A 20,732-nucleotide genomic window follows, 5' to 3' on the forward strand; every position below is an offset into this window, starting at 1 on the left:
ATTAACATTTTAAGCGGCTTTGTCGCTGTGTGTTGCTCGTCTCTTTAAAGGAGGCATTTCTATATCTGGTTGTCATAAACTAATGAGTAACATCCACTTGAGTAACTGACGAGAGACGGATGACGTGAACTCCCCTGCTTCGTTCTCATTGATAGCCGCTCCCGAATGTCACTCATAATTTGCATAAAGTTAAACATTTCTCAACTTTGTCGCGACTGGACATGCCCATCCAGCCGTCAATGGTCACTGTCGCTTGTGTCACCTGATGCCCCCGAGCTTCTATTAAAATCAATGAGATCGCTTTGCTCTGCTACTGCTAGTCGCTTATAATGTGAATGTACGCCCCATTCAGACAGCGAGCGACCAGCAGTGGCAGAGTGACGCAATCTCATTTATTTCAATGGAAACCTGGCGACTTCCGGCGGCACGAGCGAAAGTGACAATCAGCGACCATATGGGCGATGCAAGAAAGTTAAGAAAAGTTTAACTTTATGCAAATGTTCAGCGAATTTCGGGAGCGACTACCAATGAGAATGAAGCCGTGGAGTTCACGTCATTCTACTCTCGTCAGTTACTGGAGTGGATGGTACTCATTTTATGACAAGCAGATTTAGAAACGCCTCATTGAAAGAGACAGGAGACACACAGCGATAACATTTAGATTTTAAAAACACCTCTTAACGACTTCTTTGAAAGAGACCCGCGACACACAGCAACAAAGTCGCTTGTAATGTGAATGCGGCTTTATGTGTTTAAAGTCACCTTTGGTCGTGTGGTTTGGACACAAGCAATTGTGCGACTGTAAGCAACTGCCAAAGTGAAAACAACAATATACAGACCGTGGATATGAAGTCATCACCCGTCATTGTTTACAATTACAAAACTGAGCTCGCCCGCGGCAGTTTAGAGGTAACTTCTGATGTCGAAACAAAACGTCAATGCGTGTGTTTATTTAACACAGCTTAAATGTTTCTTTATAACAAATATAGATATATTTTAGGAAAGGGGTGCCAATATGGGGGTCCCTGCCATCAAAAAGTCGGAAAAACCCTTGTTCAGAGAATAAAAATGTTTATACTATTTGATCACTATGAATCTTTAATTTCTGTTTAATAATATTATTATCTTTGATTATTATCTTCTGAAGCAACACTAATTATGCAACCAAAGCAACTTCACTTGGAAACCCAGTTTTATGGGTATAAGGGTCCGTTAAAAGACACAACTTTTTCAAATTGGATTTACAGTGAAATTTATTTTATTATAAAAAAAAAAACATTTTTTATAGTCATTTTAATAAAGGGTATTATTTAAACAGCCATATATGATCACTATTTATTCACATCACACATTTAAAGGAGAACACCAACATGTTTCAATATTTTACTATGTTCTCAACTTAGATTAATTAATTTAATGCATGCACTTCAATTTCCTATTTAGAGTAAGTATGGTGGCACAAAATAAAACGTGTCAATTTTTAAAGCAGATAAAAAAATGAGAACTATATTGTATAGCGGAAGAGCACTTAGTTTGCAGCACTTCGACCTCGGCACGCAGTAACATCATCACTCCTGACTACTCCGCCTCTCGCTCAAACTTCCAGCAATATTACTGCGCCCGAGTTCTCATTTTTAGTCTGCTTACCAAATTGTCACGTTTTGTTGTATTTCTTACAACTACACTAGTCGTAATCTACATTCACCACTGGAGGGAATTTTCCTATCCGTCCTGTCTGTCATACTTTCTGTTCTCTTGAGCAACAAAACCAAGAGCACGGTGGCTAATGGGGGCTGCAGCAGGTCAGGTCAGTTTAGAGAAGAGAAAACGGGGAATGAGAGGTAGAGGTGACCTTCTTACTGTACCGTTTTAGCCTGGCCAGGCCGGTGCGGTAGAAGGGATGCGTCCGTGGGGAAGTCAGACAGATGCTGTTTCTCTCGCTCTCTTTCTCTCTCTTTTCCGCCCTTCGGGTGAGACAGAGAGCAGTCTGGCCCGTGCAGCTGCCACCCACACCATCAGGCACAGGAGTCTCATCTGCCTGCTTCTCCTCTATGACCTACACTCTAAACTTTACTTAGATGAACACATTTGCAAGGACCACACCAGTTTGTGCAATTGCACTTATGAAACACCTCAAACAAATAAAAATAAAATTTTCTCTCAAATTGTAAAAGTTTTTGTAGATCATTGTGCAAAGGTCAAACTGTATACTGTAGTTTGAAGTAACTTTGGATAAAAGCGTCTACCAAATTCATTCATGGAAATGTATGTGAAAAAGTGTTCTAAGTAAATATTATTTCTCATAGTGCAAAACATTATCAATCAGTATTACATTTCTTTATATATAAATACAGTAGATGTCTATTTAAATAAACGCGTATTTGTTGATGATGATGAGTGGATGAAGGGGCAAAAGGGTCTGGGAGAGAGAGACAAAAATCAGGGGAGGCTTCATACCAGCTGCTAAACATGACATTTCCTGGCTGGGCTTGCGGTCCCCAGCAGGGGCGACATCTGTGTGCTTGCCTTTCATCCCTTTTTGCTCTTCAGGCAAGATGGCTGAACTACCTGCAACAGGGCACCAGCCCAAGAGACAGCCAGCACTCTCTACTCCAGCCAGCCAAAACTTGTCCCAGCTGGGATCCTGTTGCCTGGTGTCTACCCTTCCCCTGGCCCTGTTTGATCCACCGCCCGCAGCGTCTTCATACACTAGTCACCTTCAGCCTACGGAGGACAGATCAGAGTTGCTTCACTACTGGAATGAGAGATCTGGTCTGGAGGGAGTTATATCTGTATATACGATAACATGGCAAGTCATTTTACTGTATGTACTGTATTTTGGATTACGTTTTTACATTTGCGTTTGGTAGCTGCTTTTATCCAGATTTAAGCTGCTTACAGGAACAGCTAGAATATCTTATATTTTCCAAAGTTCCTGTAACTCTGTACATAATTGCAGTTAGGAGAATAGAGCCGGCCAGTTACAAATGGGAAAAGATTTTCACCTCAGTTCATGACGCTCGCTCATGGAAAATGCTGCGCAGCTCTGTCCATGCAAATGTTTTCTCACTGATCCCCAAACTCCCATTTAGATCGCAAAACACCGGGAGCCACAGACTTATCAAAGCCACATGTTGAAGCGAGGTCTTTGGTTTGCCACAATGAACGCCTGGACAGTGCGGTTTGGACAGTTGCATTTTCATAAATAAGTTTTAAGTGTCTTGGGAAGAAAAGGTTGAGAAAGACCAAATGTGTTCCGGGAATGATAGCGTCATAGATTTGATTGTTATTACAAAAAAATTCTTCCAAAAACATTGGGACCCTATAGTGATTGTGGCCTAAGCTGGCGAATTTAAAAGTCATCGTAATGGATTGGAGTGATTTGACTTTGGCACTGTTGAAACCCAATCTGCTTTAAAAATACAAACACATTAAAATCACTTTCAAATGATTTCCAAATTTGTTTCAAACTTCTGTATCTAAGAAAAAACTCTTGAGCCTGGATAAGAGATCTAGTCGTTTGCATTTCCAGTCATCAGATAATCATCAGAAGAAATATTCAAGTGCATCTGGATCGAGTTCTTCAGCAACAAAATCCACTTTGTTGATTAAGCAAGTTATCAGCTCATTTTCTAATGGAGGTGTTCTGATGTCTTTGCTTTGGGTTAATGATTTCCTTCTCTACACCAAGCCATTTGTTCATTTTCTTAAGAGAATAGGTCCCGCCCTTCACTAAGAGACCGACGGGGCAGTTTGGCAAGGAATGGATTTCCTCATGTCATTTCTCAAGGAAAATGTGTGCTTGGCTCAAAATATAACACTGTCACAACGTAAGACAAACCCACGGACTGTGAAGAGCAGGCACCAAGCCAAGCCCTTTTATGAGAGGAGGACATATTTATGCAGTACTTACACTAATGGAAGCACATTTTAAAGGTGGAGGCACTTTTTTTTGCTGAAGAAAGTTTCTTCTAAAAAAGTATGAGAACTTAAGTTTAAATGGGATAAAACTGTAGATATCAGCCACAGGCCTTAAAGAGCATCTATTGTCCGATTCACGTTTTTTGGTGTGTAAGTATGTATTATTACATGTTAACAATATGCAAAAGGTACATTCCCCAAAGTAAACGATGACACGAGTTATCGTCTCCAACATAAATCTCTTTTCTTGGACTACAACAAACACACGGATTGTAGGCAACAGTTTACTTCCTGGGATTGGTGATGTAGACAAGACCAACATTATCATAATTCCTCCTGCTTCGGACTCACAGCCTGTAAGTTAACTGTTAGCAACCGAATCTTTCAAACATGGTAAAGAGCCCCACATTTCCGGCTGACGTCAGAGGTATTCAGTCCAATCACAATGTACAGAATAGCTGGCCAATAAGGGACACAGGGCTTTTCAAATCTACGGTAAAATGTACGGTATGTGGAAAATAATGTGTTTTTTAAACCGTAAACCACACAAACACATTGTATTATACCAAATATATAAAATAACATAGTTTTTTAGCAATGAAATAGGTGCAAAAAATTTTTTGAAAGACTAAAAGGCTACTCTCAGGTGTGCAATACGTGTTATATGACCCCTTTATAATAAAAATGGCCGGGGTTGATAAAAACTCACTTAGCTTTTATCCATTTTTCATCAACCCTAAAATTCACACAGTTGTTAACATTGAACAATCGTGCCCTATACTAACAGTTTTGCTAACTGTTCTCTAAATGCTGGCTGTTTCTTTATTCCTCACGGCACTTCACCACGCAGCTCTAGGCAAAAAAGCTCGCCCATTTACCTATGTGTTTTGCTCAACAATAAAAGCTTGCTAATAATCCTGAACGGTTTGCATGTTATCCTCTATCTGCCCTTTTAGCTACCCTGTCAGTCGAGTTGTATCTGCAAACTGCAGACATACATGCAAAACACTGTTTGGGGTCACCGCACAGCTGTAGTGCTCCGGGCAACTGCATACGCACATGCATATACAGATACACACATACTGACGAATATTCAAATGCTGGGACAGTGCATTACTGTTGCGTGTTACAAAAGGGTTATTCTTCTTCTGAAGACGGGTGCAGCCATGCTTTATAACAGGTTAGTGCATAATTGTTTGTCTTGCAAATGACATGACTTTTGGGATGGCCAATGGCATTATATTAAAGGTCACGTTCTTCCTGATCCCATTTTTCAAACTTTAGTTAGTGTGTATGTTGCTGTTTCAGCATAAATAATACCTGCAAAATGATAAAGCTCAAAGTTCACTGCCAGGTGATATATTTTCTTTAACAGAAGTCTCCTTTCAAAGCCTACAAGAACACAGCTTATAAGTCTCAAGCTAAAAGTTGAATAATTCACACATGTACAAAGGAAAATGCTGTGGATTTATCAGGGTTGTTGCGCCTTTTTTTATACTGGTGGTAGGAAGACTGATTCCTGTGGTGTACCACAACAAGCTGTAAACCATTGGGAATGAAGGACTTTAGCCCGATTCACGAGCCACATTCACTTTCATAATATTCTTTTTTCATTTTATGGAAGTGAATTGGGCTCATTATCAATTTGGTTACAAACATTTCTCAAAATTCTCCTTCTTGTTCATCAGAGCAAAGAAATGTATACAGGTTTGTAACAATATGAGATTGAGTAAATGATGACAGAATTTTATTTTTTAGGTGAACTATCCCGTTAATTATTTTGGGCTAATGCATTGGATCGGACATGGGTAACAGAGTTTTTCCTTAAATGCGTGTATAAAGTTCATCTCTTGCTACACTAAAACATAACAGATACATTTCTTGAACATACAGAGTAGTTACAGCTGTAAAGTGCCTATACAGGGAAGGATTTTATGTCCTGGAAAATGTACACGGAGAAGTTTGTCTGAGCCTGTTTTCAGTCTAATGGATCCGTGGTCCATTAGGTGACCTGACCGCATTGGTGTTGGAGGAGCTCCATTACTCTGCACTGAATAAAATGTTGAAGCACCTCTTCGGCTTAGGATGAATCTGCTGATGGCAGCACTGGATGTGCCAGGTATATGATTAGAAATCTGAACCCACAAAATGCTTACCAGCAAAGTGCATTACATTGATAGCACTATACTGCATATACATGGCACATTAAGAATACACAATGCAGTCCCGTTGTTATTATTAAAGGCGACACAAATTACTGGTTTGTGTTGTGTGACCTATTAGATCTGTTTAATATATAAACAATTATTTAACATAAAGCATAAAAGTGGCTTGATAGTTGTAATAGGTCTGTATCACAGGTGGTGACACAGATCCATGTTACCTTCAGGAGTAAAATGTAATGTCTCAGATTGAGATGTCACCACTGGAGATGGATGTTAACACAAGGTGTAAACAGGGTCACAGGTGCCCCATATGATCGTAACCTGAATGCTTAGAGAGAAAAAAATATATGAACTTTTCCCCCAGCATTGCAGGAAGACACATCCTAGTGGGCCATTTCCTCACTTTGTTAACTTTCCTCCACAGTGGCAGATAAGGGCCATGTGCGCTATAGTGGTGCTGAAACGTGCATTTCTCGAATGTCCAGTGCCTGTGTTAAATCTAAGGAATGTAAAAGGCAGTCTGCGGATGATAACCGGACAGTGTACGGAGATTAGCAGGTCTGAGGCAGGAAAGGAGAAGATTTACTTTGCATCTGTGTCTGTTTTCAAGACCACTGAGCAAACAGGGTGAAAAGCTGTAATTGTTTTATGTTCTCCCTTAGTAATAAATGAAATGTCTCTGTTTGAACAGTGCTGTGCTTGCCGAACTTTTTGTATTATGTATCCTTAAGGCCCCATCAGCAGGTTAAAGCAGCCTTTATTTGATGGTAAAAGCAGAAATGTGTTCCATTTATTATAACAAATATCATTGAGCATTGCCACTGTTGTCATTAAATTTTTTAATGGCAATTACTTTTCATTAAACTATTGAATTGTTTGGGAAATGATGGGAATGAACATAGAAATGTTGTGGGTTAACGGTTTTAAATATTAAGGTGCTAAAATGGATCCTTTATAGTGTTGCCTTATAAAAGAACCATTTTTGTTCCCCAAAGAAACTTTCAATTAAAGGTGGCCCGTGTTGGCATTTTTAAAAATGAGTTATTTATATTTTTACATTCTCTAATAAAAAAAAACTTTAAAAGTATGTATGATTTGTTAAAATCTAACAAAAAAAAAAAAAACAGAACTATACCTGTTTGAAGTTGACAGAGTAAGCAAAGTCAATTTTGAGAAAAAAGGAGTTAAAGATTTTTGAAGGTTCAGAAACAAAATCACAAAAAGTGTTTTGTTTCTGAACCATACCTTAAAATCACATAATACTAATATATTTGGCACACACAAAGTCAAAAACAATATCTAAAGAAAAAAAAAAATATACAAACCCTTTTTCTTTCTTTTATTGTTTGATTGACATTGAGACAGACAGCTTTAAGATCTACTCTAATGCAAGGATCTAATATAATGACATCAGATATAATCAGATATTTTTCCCCAACAGTTAACTAAACATTCACTTAAGACATAACAGACTATATCTGGGTAAATTCTTGACAAAAAAGATATTTGAAAAATTCTGTGTATGTGTGTATATATTTGGGTTAGCAGCACGTGCGACTGTGCGCATGCTTCGGATCTGTCATTTAGCATGAGGAAGATCGTTTTAAAGACTTATAGCTATTGATGACTATTTTAACATCAAGCAAGTCCTGCACTTTATTTTCTAATTCTTACATGTTTTAAAACCGAAGCCAAAGGCGCATGTGGATGCAGGCATCGTTGTATTAGATTAAGCATTTAGGATGGTACACCTCTCAGAAAAGTACAAATAAAGATAATTTTAGATGTTAGATAAGGGCTTAATGTACTTATTTTTATGAAAAACCTCAATTTTGACCAAAATCGATATTTATACTTTCTTTCGCCTTTAGCTCAGAATTAAGGACCGTTTGCATTATTACGATAACGATAACAACTATAAAAAATATATAGTTTTGAAAATCGTTTTATATTAAAGACAAAAGCGGAGTTCACACCATGACTATAACGATAAAGATACAACAAACGATATCGTTGGGGTTAATTTCTGAGCATTTTTTCCCCACCTGATGAACGATAAACCATTGAGAGCCAATTAAATCTATTTGAACTTTAAGTGCACGCGCACTTGAAATGACAGTGCAAAAGCTCAATGCGGAGGTCTATAAAGTCTACAAAATATAAAATTACCACAGGTTTTCAACGTTAATGCAGTTGTTATGAAACTGACTACGTAATGCTTTTTTTCTACCACACTGACTACGCCAAACTAGATTCACTGTTTAGACGTACACAAATCGCAGCGTGTCGAGGACATCTGCATTGTTACCCGCTGTGAAAATTCAACAAGAACAGCATATTTACATATTCAGTGACATGTAAACAAATGCAATAAAAATTAATGTCATTAAATGCAACGAGTGCCCCGCGTGTGAACGAATTAGCATAAAGTTATTGTTATAATGTGGACGCTTATATAGTTATCATTATAGTTAAAGGTGCTCTTAGCGAATTGACGCGTTTTAGACCATAAAACATTTTTTGTTACATACAGCAAACATTTCCTCACTATCTGCTTGCTGCCTGTCTACTGATCAAACTGTAAAAAAACGCGATCTCTGTAGACAGCCCAGGCTTCACAAACGGCAATAACAACACAGTGGCCAAACCTACAAACAGAAACCATAACAAAGTGTTCCAGCCAATAAACGATAAGAAGGATTTGGGGGTGGGGGTTGGGCGCGTTCATGAAAGCACGGAAGGGAGGGGAGGGGGAGGAGTTAGCTACGCTCCGTCTGTTTGAAAACAATTCAAACGTCAACAAAAACTAACGTCTCGCAGATTCGCTTAGAACGCCTTTAACGTTATATTTATCGTTCTAATGTGAACGGCCCTTTAGACTGTGCGCATTCTGACGCATTTTGCCAGCACGGGTCAAGATTAATTTCTTTCTAATCTTTCATATTCTGTATATTTTCCAGACACTACAGTTTCTAAAAGCAGATAGGATATGTGACAATGACAAGAGATGAGACATTATTTAAAATAGGAATTTCTCTGCGTTTACAAAGCCTTTGGAACTTTTGAGATAATATAAGTAAAGAGCTGCAAGAAATACTATATCACAATGTGCAAGTGTATACTGTAAGTACTGTGGTTGTAAATATGTGTATACTGTAAATACAGTAGAACAAGATGATGGCAGTACGTTAGGAATCAAACAGGCTGTCTGTGATGGGGAGCTCCCTCTTTGTGTTATCAGTGACTGATTAGATTATCTGTCTCAATGCCTGCAGCACACACATTCGCGGATGTCCCTGCCCAGGGAAATGAACGCACCATTCCAGGGTGGAGTCCAAATCATCCTGGAAATATAAACAGATTTTAGATATACACCCTGTCCGTCTTTAAAGTTGGTTGGACAGCAGTATATAGCTGTAGGCTCAGTGTAAAATCTTCTTCCCCAATGACAGTTAATTAGTAGTGATCCAAGAGGTTCTTGTAGAGATCCTGAAGGCCTCAAAATGACCTCTGCCAGGTACTTCATACTGATTACTACTTTGTCCAACCCTGAGGGTTACAGTGTAATCTGAGCTATTGTCTCAGGACTGCACATGATTCACTGTCTCCAATCTCTGTCAAAGGTCTTGGCCGCAAAATGTTTGATTGCTTTGAAAATAGCTTGCATGCACACACATCTAATAAAAGCCTACAGTTGTGAAACAACCTTAACTTTTGAAAATAGGAAAATTTGTTCATATTTTGATGTGATTCATTATTTTCTTTGGTTCTGTCTATGAGACAATGTGGAGACTATTCGGTACTGAGAGATACACCAAAACTTTTACAATAATGTTTTTTCTACACAACATCTAAGTTGACCTTGAAACTGAGATGCCAGAAGCCTTGAGGTGCAGATTATTCACTCCATGTACTTTCAGTTCAGATATTCCTGCTGACAAAACCAGAATTGATGGACACCAGCATGTATGTTGTGTTGCCTTGAGATTGGGTTGCATGCTGGTGTACTGGTGTTCCTGATTCTAACCAGCAAGCTTCTCTTGGTCAGCAAGCATTGAATCTTTATTTGACTCTTTTTGACTAACATTTGATCAATATGCATTTTTATGGGATACTAAAAAAGTAGGGGAGAGCACGGCACAACCTAACGCTTGTTGGTTTTGGCTGAATCATTCAAAAAATATTTGAGTTTGATTAATTATATTTTAACACAAGCAACACACGCCTCTCTGCTACAAATGAACATTTGAAGTTTGTTTCTAGTACTTACCATTCTTGGACAATTACACCAAACGTGACAAAAGTGCAAACGTTACAACTTACCCCATAGGTGGGGTTAATTGTAACAGGCAGGGGGTTAGTTGTAACACTTGCTAAAAAATAAGTTTGCAGGCAAATATTTCAATCCTATATACTTGAAGTGGATATTGTTTATATATCTGCCAATAATAGACAGGTATCCACACTGTATTCATTCATCAAGCCCTTTTCTAACAATAGTTCAATTATAAATGGATACAAATGTCTAAAAATGTGAGAAAAAGCAGCACAATTATAACAAAATATTTTTTATATGTGACCCAGTTTGTAATAACCATACTAAAGTCTCAAAATCAAATTCTGAGAAAATGAGCATCAAAGTCTGATTTTAGCCGTTCATTTCATTATGATTTCAATCTTTGACGTGACTTTATTCAATCAATATTAAAGATATGAACAAAAAAATTTGATACACAATTTTTTATAAGACAGGCACATTTATTTTGTTGGCAGGACCAATCATTTGTGTGTAGCTTATTTAAAACAACGGCAAGTATTACACTTACATTAGCGGTTTTCATATCGTAAGTGCTGAGGGGTTCGTTGTAACACAGTGTTACAATTAACCCCACTGGGTCAAAATATTTCCAAGCCCACCAAAAAAGTTGCTAAGAGCTGCAGACATATTTCAAACAATGCTATGTTTTAGTCAACAAGACACTGATTAATATGACATAGCATTGGATTTGGTATCTTACACACCCAACAAAAAACATATGATGAAAAAATTACTAACATGCCACCAAAACACTCGTTCATCAATAACTCTCTGAAAAAACATTGTACCTTTCCAATTATTTGCAGGAGATCCTCTTTTGGCAGCGTGAAAAAAATACCGGAAAAACAAAACACTCTGTATTATAACCTATGTGCTTTCTTAATAAACACACACTCAACCTTGTGCAACAATGTTAAGAGTCCGTGTTACAAATAACCCTGCATTAGTTTTTGCCCCGTGTACGCCTATATCATGTTTTGTCAAGTATGGTAGCTTATACTCAAAATGTGACTTCTGCATTTAACTTATTTAAGGGTGTAGTGAACACACACACCCAGTACAGTGGTCAGTACAACCCGCCAGCCGTGAGACTCAAACCACCAACCTTTGGGTTACAAGCTCGACTCTCTAAGCATTAGTTCGATCACTGCCTTTTTAAGTTTGGGGACTTGCAGATACTCTTGGAAATTTGAAATAAAACGCTAGGAAGGGCTACGAAAAACAATCAAAAACATTAAAATGTCAACATTCTTAACAAGTCAGGTCTGATTGCTGCCTATAAAGTTTTCCGGCAACTTTAAATGTATTAAAGTTTATGAACGTTAATGGTTTATCCGCCTTTCAGCCATGAGCAATAAAATATTTTTGTGGCTTATATCTGGCACTTAAAATTTTATTCTGTGTAAGCGCAGCCTTTGATATCATCTGGCTCTGATAATGCAGTAGAAGTGGATTTCAAACAGTGCTATGATTTTTGGAGAGCAATGACAAACGCTCTATGGCATAAGGACAGAGGAACCTCACAGATGGCTTCTAATGGCACTTACTCAGGAAGCGAGAAGCTTCTGCTTTCACCGCCATGGCAAGACCATTAACTAATTATGACAATGGTGAATCACAGGTGCAGAATATGACCTCTTGTCAGTGTAAATCTCCGAAATGGCACTACACTAACCATAATGGTGGAAAATAGTCAGGAATATAACGGCAATATGAAGCTTTGTTTTAATGGTTAAAACCAACATTACAGTTTATAATATGGGATGGGAATCATGGGATTATTGCTTTTGTTGTTGTTTTATATAAAAGATTACAGTCCCCAAGTGTGGTTAAAGAAATCGTTCACCAAAATATGATCATTCTGTCATAATTTACTTCTATATACCCAGATGTTGTTTCAAACCCATGACATTCTTTCTTCCCGTGGAACACAAAATTACTTTTAATGAAGCTCTAGCCACTCATTTTCATGTAATTACAATAAACGGGCACTGAAGGTTTTAACTTTTCAAAGGGGAAAAAGCAGCAAAATCATAATAAAAATATTCCATATGATGTGAGAGGAACTGAAATTGAAGTTATTACTGATCATCTTAATTTCCATTGACCTGTTAACTGGAGAACTCGACTGTATATTTGAAGGATTCATTCAGATCAACAAGTTCATTGAAAAGTTTTAGACATGAGGATAAGTGAAGGCACTGTGCGTGTGTGTAGTACCATTAAAGTTTGTTTCAAAGGATTTTGACAACCACAGAAATCACAACCCTGTTTTGTTTGTTTCATCAGATGAACAGCAAGCTACAAGCTGGCAAGTTTTCAAAAGTTTATTGCTTTCACACAGACACGTTCAGAGAGCCAAGTTGGTGGCTGGACTGTGTTCAAAATTAGTTTTTATTGTTTCCAGCTGTCTGAATGATGACTGAATGTCAGAGAGTTGCCGCATATAGGGGAGAGTTTTCATAATAATTGTATTGCTCAGAAATCATCTCTCCTTATGAACTTTCACAGCAGAGTGCTATTTTGATTCAGTTTCATTCACACCCAGTTGAAGAGCCCTTGTCCTGTTGTTGTAGACACCCTTATTGTGGATTTCATCTCTCTTTGTGAGTACATGTTAATGTTCCTACATTTTTAAGAAAATTTCATTATCATTGCAAAGGTCATGGGTTTGATTTCAGTACATTTATACTGATTGAAAAGCAGTGGCGGCCGGTGACTTCTTTTTTCGAGGGCGCTCAATGCGAAGTTTGTCACAACATGTATGTAGCCCATCATGTGTGTGGTTTGTAATTTCAAAATATGTGTTCTGCGCGTGGAGTGATCCTATGTGCGTCACATGTCTTGTCAAAATAAGTGCCTGCTGCAGACGTGTGTAAAGGGGGTTTATGATAAAAGAGATGCTCGCGTTGGCCAGATACTCGTATAATCTCATGCGTAATCAGACTTTACTGTTAAGGGAGTGTCTTGCGTGTATTTTGTGAATGTGAGCGTCCCTTTCATAATAAATGGTTTTGACAGGTGCAAGAAGGCACTTATTTTGACAAATATTTTGACATGGTTCACGTGATGCAACAAACACATATTTTGAAACGCAAGCAACACACATGACACTCTGAACAAATATTTTGAATTTGCGTCCCTCGGATGAGCAGTCACGAGCTGCCACTGTTAAAAAGGAAAAAGGTACAAAATTTGTCACTGGAATGGTAACTTTAAAAAAGGTCCTTATATATACCAATTTGGTACAGATATGTATCTTTAAAGGATTAGTCCATTTTCTTAAAAAAAATCCAGATAATTTACTCACCACCATGTCATCCAAAATGTTGATGTCTTTCTTTGTTCAGTCGAGAAGAAATTATGTTTTTTGAGGAAAACATTCCAGGATTTTTCTCATTTTAATGGACTTTAATGGACCCCAACACTTAACACTTAACTCAACACTTAACAGTTTTTTTTCAACGGAGTATTAAAGGACACGATTGTCATCTTTGACATGAAAAATAAAAAATATGCACTTTTAAACCACAACTTCTCGTCTATCTTCAATCCTGTGATGCGAAGTGCGACCTCCCACAATACGTCATCACGTCAAGAGGTCACGGATGACAAATGCGAAACTACTCCCCAGTGTTTACAAGTGAAGAGAAAGAGGACCGTTCCGACGTTGTTCTATGTCGAATGATACTAATTAATGTCTTTGTGTCAGTTTATTGTTTAAAATGGTCCGCAAATGTGCATTACATATATGTAACACATGACCCTTCTACGTTCCTACCCAATTACGCGAGGTTGCGCTGGCGCGTCACAGGACAGGAAACAGACGAGAAGTTGTGGTTTGAAAGTGCATATTTTTTATTTTTCTTGTCAAAAATGACAATTGTTTCGCTAGATAAGACCCTTACGCCTCGTTTGGGATCGTTTAGAGTCCTTTGAAACTCAGTTGAAACTGCTATTTTAAACTGCATTAAAACTGTTTAGTGTTGGGGTCCATTAAAGTCCATTAAAATGAGAAAAATCCTGGAATGTTTTCCTTAAAAAAATAATTTCTTCTCGACTGAACAAAGAAAGACATTAACATTTTAAATGACGTGGTGGTGTGCAAATTATCTGGATTTTTTTTAAGAAAATGGACTAATCCTTTAAGGTACCCAATGTGTACATTTGAGGTACCAATAGGTGCAAAAGTGTACTTTTTGAAAAGGTACCGTCCCAGTGACAACTTACTTTCTTGTACCTTTTTTTACTGTATAGCTTGAATGTGTTTAAATCTCTTTAGATACAAGTGTCTGCCAAATGCATAATATTTAAATATGGGTATAAACATCACATTTATGCATTTGGCAGACATTTTACTCAGTTTGCATTCAGTGTACACATTTTTTGTCATTATGTGTGCTTCCTGGGAATCAAATGCAGTGTTTTATCAATTAAGCTACAGGATCAGCCAAATGAACTTTTCGTTCATATTTAAGTAGTCCTATGTGTAATAAAGGTTATCCTGTCCAGCTGGGTCCTACTGAAACAGCATGACAGTGCTCTGTGAGGTGGTGAGTTATAGATAAAGCCTAAGAGGTGTGCACGCTGCGGAGCACAGACTTCAAACCGCAAGAGTAACAATTCAAGGTTGGTGCCCACATCTGTTAGATGACCTCTACTGTAAACGCTGGAGGAGAACAAAGGTGAATGATGGCAAGAGGAGAAGGTTGTTATTGTGTAAAGACCAATATAAAAACATGACCTTATTTTAGTCTTTAATGTCATATCTTCAGACTGCAGTTGACCCTGTATTGCTATCTGTATCTGGTGTGTGGACAATATCCAAGGATGACCTTCATGATGACCAAACTACTGTAGCATTGTCTGTAGCTCAAAGGATATTGGGAAAAGTTTTGGGACACCCCTCCAAAATCATTGAATTCAGGTGTTCACTTCCATTGAAAGGAACTCTTAATGCTTCATCATACCAAGACATTTTGGACAATTTCATGCTCCCAAAAGTGCATGCCATCTCCACTTCTAAAACCTCTTTTAACCGACTAGGAAACCGTAAAATATAATTATTCAGTCAATATAATTATCACAGACTTACAACTAAGTTAATGCCAATTTTAACTTTACTCTTTTGTTTAAATTTGTAGAAACTTGACCTCACCTCTACAAAGGGATACAAACCTAGTCAGAACCTAAGACTGATGAAAGATGTAGACCCATAGTGGACATACTGGTGAGTTGAAGACAGGGCAGATAAATTAGGTCAAGCCTTTATGGTGAGCAGCCAGCAAGAGTGACAGCTTCATTACCCAGAGGTGGGCAGATGCCCGCAGCATGCAGCTGGGGCAGGTGGGGGGAGGGGGAGCGAGTGGGGCAGGGTAAGCAGGTGTTCTCCCTGTGGGTAAAGCCCTCTCCATTCTCAACCACCACCAGCTCCCCAGCTAGGCGCACTCCCCACGCATGACACCCACATATGGGCTCCCCACCTGGACGCCCAACCTACCACACTAAGTTGAACACCAAGGGAGAAAAACTTTATTAGAGTGCACACCTATATGGATAAAAGCATCTGCCTGGTGCGTAAACCCACTTAAAAAAAGAAATAGTACAAAAGCTGCCCATTAAAGTGCACATTTGTACCAAAAGAGTGAACATATATCGGTGCATATCTGTACCTTAATGGTACATATTAGGAAATGTTTATATTGAGTTCAGTGTATTTCAGTTCATTTGTTTAGGGGTTGTGCTAATATGGGCGCAGAAGCCCAAAGAGCCTGAGGGGCAACTGGTGATACATTTAAAGAAAACACCTGCAGAGTTTACGTGCGATTGGAGGTCAGAGCTGGTACAGAAAGACGTAACCACAGGGCCACAAATCCATCACCTGCGATGAATACCACAACTATACATTAGCTTCCTCTTATATCCTTTACTAACAGTCAGGTGTGAGCTCTTCCCCTACATGTGAAAGTATGACTCTTCTTATACTACATCTGTGCGTTTTTAGCACACGGCTACCTAAAACGGGTCTGAGGTCAATTCAGATGTAGTATCTAAACCTCTTTCTTAGTGATCTCTCCGGCATTTGATGTTTTGGTACTGTTCTGTAGCTGCCGTGCAAGCAGCACCTGTCCTGTGAAGTCACGCCTGAGGCATCTCTCAGACTCAGACTAGAAGAATATGTAAACCAGTGCAAACCAGTCCCTTAGGGCATCACCACTGGCTGGTTTTGATGTGCTAGATGTATAAACACGTAACTGTCGCTTCTAGAGGTCTCTGCTTAAATTCTTTATCATGTAGCTAATACATATCAAGACAGCGATGTTAAAGGAATACATTTATTTACACAAAGATATTTTGAAGAATGTTTGTAACAAAGCAGATCTGGGGCACCATTGACTTCTATAAGGATAAAATAATACTGGTGCCGCTGATTTATTTGGTTACAAACATTCTTATATATTTTTTGTGATCAGATCAGAGAGTTTACACATGTTTGAAACAACATGAGGGTGAGGAAATGATGAAAATTTTTCATTTTCGGTGAACTATACCTTTAATATAGGTATAGTCACAATACAGTTATCTGGTATATCTGGTTTATATGCAATACACTGTCAGTATAATATAATGTCAAAAACACAAGCTACTAAAAGTACAGGTTACGTTTATACTTTTATCCAAAGTGACTTACAGTGCATTCAAGCTGTACATTTTATCAGTATGTGTGTTTCCTTGTAATCGAACCCACTACCTTTACACTGCTAATACAATGCTCTACCAATTGAGCTATACAGAAACACTATTCTGCTGCTGTCCTGTACTGCGTCATGCTTCATCTTCCAAACACTCACACTGCATAGCCAAAATGTGGGGCCATGAGTTGATATGGAAAATGGATGTTGCTCCGAATACACACTGGCTAAAAACTGGCCCAACTTTCGGAGAACTTTGGCTTGAGAAAACATGTTCTTCTGCTTACATTTCCCTGAAACAGCTGAGAAAAGAACATTATCCTGAAACTCTATTCCTTTTGGCTTGTATACATCAGTAAAAGGTACAGGGAGAGCCAGAAAGGCTAGCTCTCGGTTGTGTGTGATGCTCTGAGGGATGCCATTCCGTAATGTGAAGTTCGACACATTCCTTTGTGTTTGCGCCAGTGTTGGTCTCTGAGGGAAAAGGTCAAAAAACACTCACTGCTGTGCATTTTAAAGATATTGGTAGGTTGTGATTGCTCACACATATTTCCCTTGCATAATAAATCCGGTAAACATTTCCCACTCGACCAATACAGGAATGTTTTGCATTTTTAGGCTTTTGCTAGATTAAGGTTAGGTTACTGTGATGTTGAAAATGTCCTATCAGATAAACAATAACATTTTACAATGTCCTGGTTATCATATTTAAAGTTTCTGTTACACCACTCAATGGTAGGAATTATTACAGGATATCAGAAGCCTAATAGTTAATACTGCAGTGCTTAAACAAAGGTTGTATGTTTAGTGTCAGGTAGGGGTGACCCGAAGACTAGACAATCGCTGATCCTGCTTTATCAGGATTGTGTCTCTCTAAGCTATGCACCTGACCCAGTGGCTTGAGCAGGACTGGACCTGCAAAGTGTACTATTGTCAATTACTTTGGATGAATAGCATCTGCATAATAGCAAGCCAAGTAAACAGTGTTTATTTGCTGTGCCTGATTGATTTGTATGAGGTGACAATTCACAAAGGGACAGAGACAAAGAAGAGGAAAAAACAGGCTGCAGGTGCGCACACACAGGAGCATCGTTGAAAACGAAAAAAAATTAGTTTTTAAACTGGAACAACACATTAGAGCATTCACATGCACACAACTCTGAAAGTCAATGAAGGTAACCGGCGACTGAAGTACAAGCTCCGAGAGTTGTTGTAAATAGATGACGTCACGAACACGGCGCCAGACAGTCGCGCTGTTCAGGATAGAGCGCGTTCACGTCACAGAGAGTGGCGCGCGTTCACGTCACAAAATCACTTTCTATGGATTGTAGCTAAGCAGCACCTTGCATACTCACACTTGCAAAATTCCTCAAGTCCATGTAAAGAAGTGCCTTCAATAGAATAAAATGCCTTAATAAAGGCAGTTGACAATAAACATTTGTTTTGTGTTTAACATGCGAAGAATTCGAATTTATTTCGCCTAAACTAAGGCCCGCTTTCACTTAGCTTAAACCAGGATTAAGTCTTAGTTAAATTAGGATATTTCAATATCTTTTATAAAGGTGACTTAAAAAAGTGTCCTGAGACCAAACATAGCTAGGCGCTGATATATTTTAAGTCAGATCAAGTTATTTTCCGTTTAGACACCTCAGACTTGCATTTAGTCTGGGACTAGATTTATGCCTTGTCTGCGAAACCGGGAATTAAATTATTTTGTTCTAATTTATTCAGTGCGCAGATCGAATGGCGTATGGCATCAAAATACCGCGAGAGCGAGTCGACAGTTCAGTTATCAAATCGTTCTCGCGATGCTTTGAAGTCATACGGATACCTACACCCTGGTTTTATATGTTATTGCTCTCTACCCGCAGTTGCCCAGACACTCGTGTGTACAAGGAAAGAATGCAGAGGATGTGGGCGGTTCCTCACGTGCTAAACATTTGGCCAATGACGTTCACATAGTGACGTCGTCTAGTTGACCAATCCGCTTATTCCTTTATCCAGTATAACAAACCCAGCGCGGTTGCTATATAAACTCATTGACAACAAGACTCCATACAGAGCTGTGAGGAAATTGCATGCAGCAGAATTTAGCATAAGTATTCACTATGAAGGCAGTCAGTCCGGTGCGGTCTATAAGGAAACCTGCTTTTCATTTGTCGGAACATATTGGCATCTCACGGAGCAAGAGCTCACTGGACGATCCGCTCAGTCTACTGTACAACATGAATGACTGCTACAGCAGGTTGACGGAGCTCGTGCCGAGTTTACCGCAGAACAGGAGCGTGAGTAAGATGGAGATCCTGCAGCATGTGATAGATTATATACTGGACCTTCAGATCACACTGGACCAGAACCCTCCAAAAAAGACTGTCAAATCAATTGGCGCTGATATCAGCATCATTTCTTTACAGGTAAGGGAAAGTTTGTGTAACACGCAGTGTTATTCTCGTGGTTTAAAATGAATAGACGTCATATTATTATTAAAAAACAGCAAGAAGAAAATAGCATTTGAAGTAAAGGAAAACATGTAGGGCGATTTAAAGGAAAATGCTATAGAAAAGCCTGAATTCACCCTATATACCAACAACATTGATGTTGATAAAGAATAATTGTTTGCATCTGTTCATTAACAGCCCAATAACCCCCAAAGAGAGATCAACTTAGATGACCTCATAACCCTGTCTCGTTAAGGTAAGTTGGATATTATGTCGAATAAAGTTAAACTTTTGCACGTGTGACGTCTGTTTGCCAGTCGCGCGCTATAGCGCACCTGTACATTTCAATTATGAGTGCTGATGCTGTACTAGATATGCCTCACAGAATTATTTCTCAAATAGTAAGTGAATTTAACTGATATAATTTTAATGTAGCAAACATATGTAACTTTATAAATAAACTGTTAAAATGTTATAAATGCGTTAAATCGTCCATCTGGTCCTGTATGAGATTGCTTGGTATTTCACTAGTGTTTGGTTAAAAGTCCGAAAAAAAGTCCTGCGGCTTCCTCCCTGGCGCCAGTCTGTCCGGATCTCTGTCCCTTTGCGTTTTTTAAACACGCCTCTCTCTCTTTCCCTCTCTCCCACTCTTTCGCAGGTGTTTCGGTCATGGAGTATAAACAGGACCTTTTTGTGTGTGTCCCGTGTCATTCGCCTGGACTTCGTCTTGAATGACAAGGATCTCCCTCAAGCGGACATAAAAAGATTTAGTTAACTATGGACTTTGCTACATTTTCTTCCAAAGGAAGACTAAAAAAATGTTTTAAAAAGCAACTGAGCAAGAAATCTCAAAAATCGGGATTTTTTTGCCCACATGTTGTCGAAATGTTGCGCAAAACGAGCGCAGGTTGATTTTAACAGCACTATTACAGTTCGTCAAAGACTGTGGACTTTGTAAAAATGTAATATTATATTTCTGTTGAAAGTGCGATGTTTATAATGTTACAGAAATTTTATAAGTATAACGTAAATGGCACTTTTGTAATTAAAAGCAATGTCTGTCTATAGTGCTTTTTTTTGCAAATACATAAAGCTACTCGTGTTATTAAGTTTGTAATGTAAAGGACATATTCTTGTTCAGAATGTGGGATCGCGCATAATTGTAATGCACGAGCTACTGGTGCCACCCATCTGTAAT

General features: G+C 38.6%; 1 protein-coding gene across 1 annotated transcript; it reads left to right on the forward strand.

Moving 5' to 3' along the window:
- Positions 1–19,066: 19,066 nt before the first annotated feature.
- Positions 19,067–20,597, forward strand: id2b (inhibitor of DNA binding 2b). The gene is made up of 3 exons (XM_065256864.2): positions 19,067–19,510; positions 19,733–19,790; positions 20,193–20,597. Exons 1-2 carry the CDS (start codon positions 19,205–19,207, stop codon positions 19,787–19,789), a joined length of 363 nt encoding a protein of 120 aa, XP_065112936.1. The 5' UTR covers positions 19,067–19,204; the 3' UTR covers position 19,790; positions 20,193–20,597.
- The last annotated feature ends 135 nt before the right edge of the window (positions 20,598–20,732 follow it).

The sequence above is a fragment of the Paramisgurnus dabryanus genome, chromosome 12 (assembly GCF_030506205.2).
Source record: "Paramisgurnus dabryanus chromosome 12, PD_genome_1.1, whole genome shotgun sequence".
NCBI classification, from domain to species: Eukaryota; Metazoa; Chordata; class Actinopteri; order Cypriniformes; family Cobitidae; genus Paramisgurnus; species Paramisgurnus dabryanus.